The following is a 10,811-nucleotide window of genomic DNA, read 5'->3' as shown; positions in this document are numbered from 1 at the left end:
AGACCAATTTGAGTAATACTTTCTCTTTTACTAAAAAAGCACATACAATCACAACAGTCTTTTTGAAAACCTTAGCTTGCACAAACCTTGAGAACTACCTGAATAAAAACAACCTACAACTCATTATATCTCTGAAAACAAGCAGTGCTTTACATGTCAAGACACCATCTTTATCATCTATAATCCCATCTGCAGTAACAGCATTCTAATATTGCATAAAAACCCTGTAAATAATAATTTTTTGCCCCACAAACTATGCCCCTCCATGCATATTTGACCTTCTGAAGTACTGTCCCAATTTTCAAAACCATATTTCCTAAAGTGGGACAGTAGGAAATTTTAATAAAATATAAAATAGTTTATAAATACAACGTTATACTATTTTTTTCATGGACACACATGTAATAAGTTTAAGTTTAATAAGTTTATACTCCTTAATATCAAGTTTGTCACTGACCTTTGGGTGGTCTTCACACATTGTGCTTCCAGTTTGATGATTCCTCCACCCTCATTTATGACTGTACATTTGAGAGGTGATGTGATTTTGATCACATGACACCACAGCTTTGGTAACCCAGAGTTTCACTGGAATTCATGTATTTATGGGGGAGCTACAAACACGAAACCTTAAGTGTCCCACATTAGGCAGTGCCCCACTTTACACAACGATTAAAAAAACAAACATACTGCTGTTAAAAAACATTTGCGATCATCAATGTGTTTTAAAGAAGTCTCTTCTGTTCATCATGGCTGCATTTATTTGACCAAAGATAGAGAAAAAAAAACCAGTAATGTTGTAAAATATTATTACTATTTAAAATAAAAGTTTTCTGTTTTCATATACTTTAATATATAATTTATTTCTGTGATGCAAAGCTGAATTTTCATTAGCCATTATACTCCAGTCTTCAGTGTCACACGATCCTTCAGAAATCATTTTAATATACTGATTTATTATCAATGTTGAAAACACTTGTGCTGCCTAATATATATATATATATATATATATATATATATATATATATATATATATACATATATACAGTCGTGGTCAAAAGTTTTGAGAATTACATAAATATTAGTTTCCAAAAAGTTTGCTGCTAAACTGCTTTTAGATCTTTGTTTCAGTTGTTTCTGTGATGTACTGAAATATAATTACAAGCACTTCATACGTTTCAAAGGCTTTTATCGACAATTACATGACATTTATGCAAAGAGTCAGTATTTGCAGTGTTGGCCCTTCTTTTTCAGGACCTCTGCAATTCGACTGGGCATGCTCTCAATCAACTTCTGGGCCAAATCCTGACTGATAGCAACCCATTCTTTAATAATCACTTCTTGGAGTTTGTCAGAATTAGTGGGTTTTTGTTTGTCCACCCGCCTCTTGAGGATTGACCACAAGTTCTCAATGGGATTAAGATCTGGGGAGTTTCCAGGCCATGGACCCAAAATTTCAACATTCTGGTCCCCGAGCCACTTAGTTATCACTTTTGCCTTATCACGGTGCTCCATCGTGCTGGAAAATGCATTGTTCTTCACCAAACTGTTGTTGGAAGAAGTTGCTGTTGGAGGGTGTTTTGGTACCATTCTTTATTCATGGCTGTGTTTTTGGGCAGAATTGTGAGTGAGCCCACTCCCTTGGATGAGAAGCAACCCCACACATGAATGGTGTCAGGATGCTTTACTGTTGGCATGACACAGGACTGATGGTAGCGCTCACCTTTTCTTCTCCGGACAAGCCTTTTTCCAGATGCCCTAAACAATCGGAAAGGGGCTTCATCGGAGAATATGACTTTGCCCCTGTCCTCAGCAGTCCATTCACTATACTTTCTGCAGAAGATCAATCTGTCCTTGATGTTTATTTTGGAGAGAAGTGGCTTCTTTGCTTCCCTTCTTGACACCAGGCCATCTTCCAAAAGTCTTGGCCTCACTGTGCGTGCAGATGCGCTCACACCTGCCTGCTGCCATTCCTGAGCAAGCTCTGCACTGGTGGCACTCCGATCCCGCAGCTGAATCCTCTTTAGGAGATGATCCTGGCGCTTGCTGGACTTGCTGGACGCCCTGAAGCCTTCTTTACAAGAATTGAACCTCTTTCCTTGGAGTTCTTGATGATCCTAAAAATTGTTGATTTAGGTGCAATCTTAGTAGCCACAATATCCTTGCCTGTGAAGCCATTTTTATGCAATGCACTGATGGCTGCACGCGTTTCTTTGCATGTCACCATGGTTAACAATGGAAGAACAATGATTTCAAGCATCACCCTCCTTTTAACATGTCAAGTCTGCCATTCTAACCCAATCAGCCTGACATAATGATTTCCAGCCTTGTGCTCGTCAACATTCTCACCTGAGTTAACAAGACGATTACTGAAATGATCTCAGCAGGTCCTTTAATGACAGCAATGAAATGCAGTGGAAAGGTTTTTTTGGGATTAAGTTAATTTTCATGGCAAAGAAGGACTATGCAATTCATCTGATCACTCTTCATAACATTCTGGAGTATATGCAAATTGCTATTATAAAAACTTAAGCAGCAACTTTTCCAATTTCCAATATTTATGTAATTCTCAAAACTTTTGGCCACGACTCACGACTCAATTTCCTATTAATATAGGAAAACATTATTTTAAAATGCAATATTTCAAAATAATAATGTTTTTTTCTATTTCTAATCAAATAAATGCAGCCTTGAGGATCAGAATAGACTTCTTTATAAAACATCTCAAATCTTATTGATTCCAAACTTTTAAACGGCGGTGTACAAAAGACATGAAGATTTTAACTTGATTTACAAAAGAGATTAAATTATTTCACATTTAAATGAAGTGACCCTGTAACAATCACCCTCATTCTTAAAATGCTTTTATAAACCTGTTTATTTCTATGAAGTCTATCCACAAAAGACTAGGTAAAAGAAGTTATTTTTACTCTTTTGTAACATTTATAGCGATGAGTAGATGCAGAATAGAGGCTGATGTTGATGGGGTGGATTGGTTCTCACATGTAAATGTGAAAACTGGAGACAAAAGAGTATTGATTAGGGGCTTATCAATGTGTTTCTCACAGGGCAAGAGTGTGAATGTAAGAAGAGGACAAAGACAAAAGAAGCATAAATGGGGCAGTTTACAATGTGTCTGGCACAGGACAATTGATGAATTGTGAATGCTGGTAGATCACCAGGAGTCTGCTTTGTTTATGTCTCCTCAATAGTCTTAGGAAATGCTTTAAAAAAAGCAGAAAAAAATTATACCGAAACGTCAGTTTTTGTAGACTAGAGAAATTACCGTGCTTCATAAATCTGAAGTGGAAAGTGTTACATCTTTGCTTTTTTTTTTAATCAGACAACCTTTGCTAAATGTTATTTGTAAGCATTTTAAAGGTTTCATTTGTGAAAAGTGACATGAAAATGTTTTTCTCCAATGGATTGGATTTTGTTGTCTCATACTTTGCTATTTTACTGTTAATTATAGCATTTAAAATAATGTAAAATAGTTATAATTACCCATTGTACACATAGAAATCACAGATATAAATCAATTTAATAAAGTTATTAGAATTGGTATTGAAGGTATTGGTCTTGATACTTAGAACTGCGTTCAGATTTAAATAAGTGTGAACACCCATTACTCTTTCACTAGATACACCCAAGGAAATATCACGTCATCCGTCTGTGAAATCTGTAGCTCAGACAACTTCATAGGTCAACTGAAAATCACATTTCCTAATGATGCAAGTGCTGTAAAGAACTTGTAAACCTAAAATACTGCTTTTACATCCAAGGAATGCTTGCTTTCATTTTGAGCATGGAACGGTTTTCACAATTTCTCAAAATTTGTTTAGTCTGCAGACCACACCAGAGGGAGTTGCATCACAAAACACCAGGGAATCATGGCACTTTTGATTTGAATCAATTTATTTGAATCATGGCACTTTTTATTTGAATCAAAACCATACATGACTTAATCACAGAGTCCACATCTCAAGTGTATGTCATGATTATTACACTTAATGAGTTCCTTTCATTTTTGCTCTCAGGAAAGCTTATTTCAAATCAGACTTATTTAAAGGGGACATTGGATCGGATTAATTTCCAGCCAGTTTCTACCAGGGATGTAACGATTCACTCAACTCACGATTTGATTTTCTCATGGTTAATTTTTTTTACAAAATGAAATTGAAGACATTATACAGTAAATGAAAAGGTATCGTTTTATTAGGCTGAATGTTTCTTTGTGAAATTAAAATAACAAAACAAAATAAACATTTTAAAACAAGTTACACAAATAAAATAAATCTCTTAATATGTACAAACTAAAGCTTTGAGTCTTTGCTCTTCCCATTTAAAATTCGAGGCAACCACTGGATTTTAATCACGATCCAGCATACATGTAGCATGAGTAGTTTTTAATCTAAATTAGACTGTATTATAATCAAAAACAGAATGGTCTAGGTTTAGTTTTATGAAACTATACTACATAAATCGCATTTGAGCGAAACGACAGATGAGAGATGCAGATACACTCTCTGACAGCAGGTGGCGCTTATGAACAGCAATGATACAGCGTTTTCTGGGTTAACGCTGTAAACAAAGGAAATTCAACTTATCAACACTACTTTCATATGAATTGTTCAGAGGCAAGACGAAAAGAAAATACCAGGGAATCTTTTCTAAAGACAGAAAGTTCCCCTCAGAGATACATTCACATAAACTCCTACTCCAATTGTATCAAGATTTTTTGGCATCTCAACCAATTAGAATTGTGACAAATTTGAATCGATTTTTGGTTAATTGTTACATCCCTAGTTTCTACGTAGACAGACAGCTATTTGAGTGAGACCACCACCGAGCCTTATACAGAAATATTCTGGTGTCTTGTGAGGACATGTCCCACGGAAGAGAAGGGCGGGGTGAGCAGAAGCTCATTATCATTTAAAGAGACATGCACCAAAACGAGTCACTTTGAACAGAGACCAGGTAAAAAGGGTGTTGTTTTACACAACCACTGAGGAATTTTAATGTATGTTACAGACATTTCATGAAGACCCTGAAGAACTATACCAACTTGTTGAAAACGGGCATCTGAAGTCCCCTTTAAGAAGTCTGTACATAAAGCAGGAATCAGCATGAAGCTCAGCAGAAATTCCCGAAGTACCCGTGAATGACACACGGATTTAATTGCAGCATTGATCAAATAATCAGTGTTTATATCCGGCAAAGACACAGGCACAAAACTTTGATTTTGTTCTTATATAAAGCAAAGACAAAAAGCGTTAAAATGCAACAGATTGTTGCATCCACCCTGAATGACATAAGTATGAATAACTGACAGAACAGCACAGTGATTTAGGAGGAATGTGATGCATGTCAACTCTGAGAACATGTGTCATATAGAACAAATCACACCCAACATTAAATCACTGGTTAGTTTTGAAATTGACTGGACTGAATGAACAACAGTAAGTGAGTAATGTCTGCACATTAAGAGAATTGCAAAGATTTTTACTTTTTCTGAAGGAAGTGAGTGGTGTTTGGCTGTGCAAAATACTATGGGGTTCTAAGGGTGAACCAGATATTTGTTTTCCAGTCTAAATTAAAAGAGTCCATGCAGCACAAGTTTTTATTCTATTCTGGTCCCTCTATATCTCGAGGCCATCCTTAAAATGCAAGTCTAACAGATTTTGACTGTTATCATCTGCCAGGCAAAAAAATAAGATACAGTTGAAAGTTGCATAATTTCAATTCGCAAAAATGCTAGTGTGAAAAACATCCTCTACTGTTTTAGGGTTAGTATTTCGGGTAACGTTGTCATGTCTAATTGGGATGCTCAAACAGATCTTACTTGACTATGCATACATGATTTAAAAAAGAAATGGGCGTGTAGAATAACTTATTATCTTAAAGACTTAACTGACCTGATTTTCTTCTGTTTATCTCAACCATTTCACTCCCTCTTACATGTTGACTTACAATCATTATCAATTACGAGAAGAAAAAACACCCTCATGATAAAAAAAATGATTTGAGAGGTATTTTTGAGGGCGAAATATTTTCTCAGGTTATATAAAATATTTTTCATGGAAATTCCTTAGAAACAAGATTATGAATTAGTGAAGTATCAGATTTGGCCTTTGAAAGGTCAGTTCAGCCAAAAATAAAATTAAGCCATAAAATTACTCACCCTGGAGTCATCCAATTTTTGAATTTGTCTGAAAGAAGAAAGTCATATACATCCAAGGATGTCTTCAGGTGGAGTAATTTATGGCTTAGTTTTCATTTTTGGCTGAACTAACCCTTTAAGATGGTGACTAAATGGACATTACAAGAAGCGCCCGTCAGTTTCAATATCAATTCCAACCTCCCTATTGGGAAAGTTTTAATTAACTGATTTCACAGCTGGAATAAATATAATTTTAACATATGCGAGTACCCACTCTTCTGGTGCAACAGCAACTCAAGAGTGACAGATGATTGGAACAAATGTAACCATGACAACACAATCATGTTTATAAAGGATGTATCCGCCCACAGTGAGAAGAGTCAGGGGCGTGTCTTATCTCCATCGACACTCATGGGCTCCAATCAGAGTTCACAACGCGTTTGGTCTTCAGTGAAGGAAGCGGATGCTCATCTTCTGTTCCACGTCCACTTTTTCCAATACCTGAGGTATGAAAAAGGGTTTTTGAAAATCAATAAATTACTCCCAAACAAACTTTGGAATCATTTAATCACTTTCATGTCATTCTGACCCTGTTGCTTTCCTGAGCCAAAAGAGAGAAAAAAAAAATAGCATTTTAATCACAACACAATAATCCACACCACTCCAGTCCAACAATTAATATGCTGTGAAGCCAAGAGCTGAGTGTTTGTAAGAAACAAATCCATAATTATATAGTTTTAACTATATACAATTACTTCCAGCTAAAAACAAGTCCTCTATCCCTAATTTTGCTAATCTAGTCTGAATCAGGAGAGAAATATAGACATATCAAGCACTGTTTACAAGTGAAAACAGTTCTGAACAAATATTTGGTGGATTTTGATATGACAGGACAACAGGAGATGGACTTTTCAACTGGAGGAAGCATTTTTACTGCCAGCAGCAGCAGTTTTAAATTAAAACACTTATGATGGATTTGTTGCTTACAAACAGGGAACTTCTCACTTCACATTATGTTAATTAATGGACTGGAGTTTTGCAGATTACTTGTGGATGACTGTGATATTTTTGATCAGCAGTTTAGACTCTCATTCTGACGGCACCCATTCACTGCAGAGGATCCACTGGTGAGCAAGTGATAGAATGCTACATTTCTCCAAATGTGTTCCCATGAAGAAACAAACTCATCTACATCTTGGATGGGCTGAAGGCAAGTAAACTTTCAGCCAATTTTCACTCGTCTTCTTTCCCTTCATTACCTTGGTGAACTCGCTGAAGGAGATACACATGTCTCCGTTAGTGTCAGCTTCCTGGATGGTTCTGTCTGCAATGCTTCCGAGTTGCTCGTCAGAAATATTCACGCCTACCATCATTCTCAGCACCTAGAAAACAAGCAAGTTTGAGTCAGTGTTGGATTTTTTTTTTACATAATTATTTGATGCCATCCAGTGGCTCAGCACTAGACTACAATTCTCTATGCACGCATTTGTACAAATGACTTGTTTCATGCCAAATCAAACTTTTTCTGATCTCCCGAGGTTCAAAAAGATCATCTACTGAAACAAAGTTGCAACGTACACTGCATTATATAATGTTTGTAAAGTTTATTTTTTAACATAGCTCTTTCAGAAATCTTTCAGATTCGTGAATTTATCAAAATTTATAGAAGCTTTGCAAAGAGGACAGTTAAAAACTATATTGGGGACAACAAAACTGTTTAAGTGGAGCAAAGTGCTGTTTATTATAAAGTCACAAAAAACTGTGCAAAAAAAAAAAAGATACATATAAAAATATAAAAAATAAAAAAATGATATATATACACACATATATACACATATACATATATATACACATATACATATATATATACATATATATATATATATATACAGTACAGACCAAAGGTTTGGAAACATTACTATTTTTAATGTTTTTGAAAGAAGTTTCTTCTGCTCATCAAGCCTGCATTTATTTGATCAAAAATACAGAAAAAATGTAATATTGTGATATATTATTACAATTTAAAATAATTGTTTTAAAATTTATTACACTTTAAATTATCATTTATTTCTGTGATGCAAAGCTGAAATTTTAGGATCATTATCACATGATCCTTTAGAAATTATTCTTATATGATGATTCATTATCAAAGTTGGAAATAGTTCTGCTGCTTAATATTTTTTCAGAACATGTGATACTTTTTTAGGATACTTTGATGAATAAAAAAATAAAAAAAATTAAAAAAAAAGAAGCTATGTTTTTAAAATATAAATATTTTGTAATAACAATATACACTACTGGTCAGTAATTTGGGGTCAGTAATTTTTCTTTCTTTCTTTTTTTTAAATAAAATCAATACTTTTATTCAACAAGGATGTGTTAAATTGATAAAAAGTGATAGTAAAGAAAATATATTATTAGAATATATATTATTAGAATTTTTTTTTTTTTTTTTTGAATAAATGCAGTTCTTTTTAACCTTTTATTCATCAAATATATTTGACAGCAGAACTGTTTCCAACACTCATAATAAATCAGAATATTAGAATGATTTCTAAATGATCATGTGATAGACTGGATGTTACATGTGACACTGAAGGCTGGAGTAATGATGCTGAAAATTCAGCTTTGCATCACAGGAATAAATTATTTTTTTTTAAGTATATTCAAATAGAAAACTATTATTTTAAGTTGTAATAATATTTCACAATATTACTGTTTTTCTGTATTTTTGATCAAATAAATACAGGCTTGAGCAGAAGAAACTTCTGTAGAAACTATGTATATATGTATGTATGTATGTATGTATGTATATGTATATATATATATATATATATATATATATATATATATATATATATATATATAATTTACTTCACAGGGTAAAAATAAAGGGATTTGTTAAGTTAAATAAATATGCCCCAAAGGAAATCAGTAGAAGGAAAAGCATTTTCACAGACTTGTGGAAAGATTACATACTGGAATGATGATTGCAAAATCTCATAGGTTTGTTTTCTTTAAAAATCTAGTTCTATGCACAAGCATAGAAAATTTCAAGCTAAAATATAATAGTAGAAAAAAAGTTTCATTATTTCCATGTTTGAAAGTAAAGGAAAAAATAACATATCCCTGAAATCCCCTGAATCTGATCTACAGATATCCAGCTGCGATGGGGTTTCCGAGTCTAACAGAGGCACTTCTGTGAATATAAACAGCTGGTTTCAGATGGCAAGGTCAGCCGAGTCAGTGCTTCATTGTTCAGAGGGCACAGAACATTCCTTTGTCTCTCATATCAGAGCCGGGTGCAGAGCGCTTCTGTCATGTATGATTCTCTTACCTGCAGCAGCTCGTCTCTGGAGATCTTGTCGTCTCTGTCAAGGTCATACAACTGGAAAGCGACTGCAAAGAAAGAAGAGAGAACCACAATATTATTAAAAGCTTTTAAGTTGCAACACTTTATGCTAGATGCATAGGTACATCGCAAGGCCTGGCAGCAGAGAACAGGGTTCTGAAGCGGAGATTAAGAGCAGTACCAGGATCAGTTCAAGTTCCCTTAGGGGAAATGACGTTTCTCCTGCTTTTAAATGTTTTGAAGTTACTATGATGGATTGTAATATCTGGTTGGTCAATATTTCTTACATTTGTATTTTCTAAATTAATATTGTATTTGACCATTAAATTTCGCTAAACGAGTTTTGAAATCATTCCTTGTCTTGAGACTTTTTAAATTTAATGGCATTTGAGATAGTAAGTTGTGCTGCACAATATTTTTGTGGAAACATTAACTTGGCATTAATATGAGAGTTGAACTCACAGTGGAGTTTGTTGGTCCTGCTGTTGAGCGGCTCGCCAGATATCATGTCTTTGTTTTTCTCATTATCCTCCACAGGACGGAAATGAGCCAAAGTCCTCATGAAGCCCCTAAAGTTCACCTGATCCTCACTGAGATGCATGAGAATGAGAATGAGAGAGAGACTTTAAATCTGGTGTCCAGACGCTGATCCAGACAAGCTCCCTGATGCCTCCCTAAACATGGAAACTGCTGTCCTACTTTAGACTCGTGCTTTACGATGTTTTTCACTGACATGCCCGCAATGGTTTCTTCACACTTTAGGGAATTTGAGCCCATGGTAACATTCAAACACTTGAACCCAAATTAACCACAAAGAAACCAATAACTCATGCAAAAGGCAGTATAATAAAGGCAGTATAATATAATACAGTAATGTTATTACAGCCAAAAATTCACAAAAACAATGAAACGGAAACTACTTCCTCTGAGAAATCCAGATGAATCTTATGAAAGTGGTCAAGAACTTTCTCCCAAAAGCAAAAAAAAAATACAATTATTTTGCATAAAAAAAAGAAAGATACTTTGATATTTTGATAACCATAATGCATTGTGACATTATTTTAATCACTCTTAACCATTTTCATCATTTTTATGACAATTTTTCATGTAATGTTTTGAAAGAAAACAAAAAAATCGAGGTCAGTAAGTTTAGTTTTGGAAAGAAATTAATACTTTTATTGAGCTAGGAAACATTAAATTGATCAAAATCGACAGGAAAGACATTTTTAATGTCTTGTTAAGCATAAAAGACTGTAGTGTGTAAATATGCATTTATAAATAAAATATTTTTCATGAAAACAA

General features: G+C 34.3%; 1 protein-coding gene across 1 annotated transcript; it reads right to left on the bottom strand.

The window, feature by feature from the left end:
• Positions 1–6,344: 6,344 nt before the first annotated feature.
• Positions 6,345–10,124, bottom strand: LOC132110426 (calcineurin B homologous protein 1-like). Its single transcript, XM_059517017.1, has 4 exons — positions 9,972–10,124; positions 9,495–9,556; positions 7,417–7,539; positions 6,345–6,658 (listed from the first exon to the last, which is right to left on the bottom strand). Exons 1-4 carry the CDS (start codon positions 10,108–10,110, stop codon positions 6,605–6,607), a joined length of 378 nt encoding a protein of 125 aa, XP_059373000.1. The 5' UTR covers positions 10,111–10,124; the 3' UTR covers positions 6,345–6,604.
• Between the last annotated feature and the right edge of the window lie 687 nt (positions 10,125–10,811).

Source organism: Carassius carassius, chromosome 30 (assembly GCF_963082965.1).
Source record: "Carassius carassius chromosome 30, fCarCar2.1, whole genome shotgun sequence".
In the NCBI taxonomy this organism is placed as follows: domain Eukaryota; kingdom Metazoa; phylum Chordata; class Actinopteri; order Cypriniformes; family Cyprinidae; genus Carassius; species Carassius carassius.
This window is presented reverse-complemented; position numbering and strand designations above follow the sequence as displayed.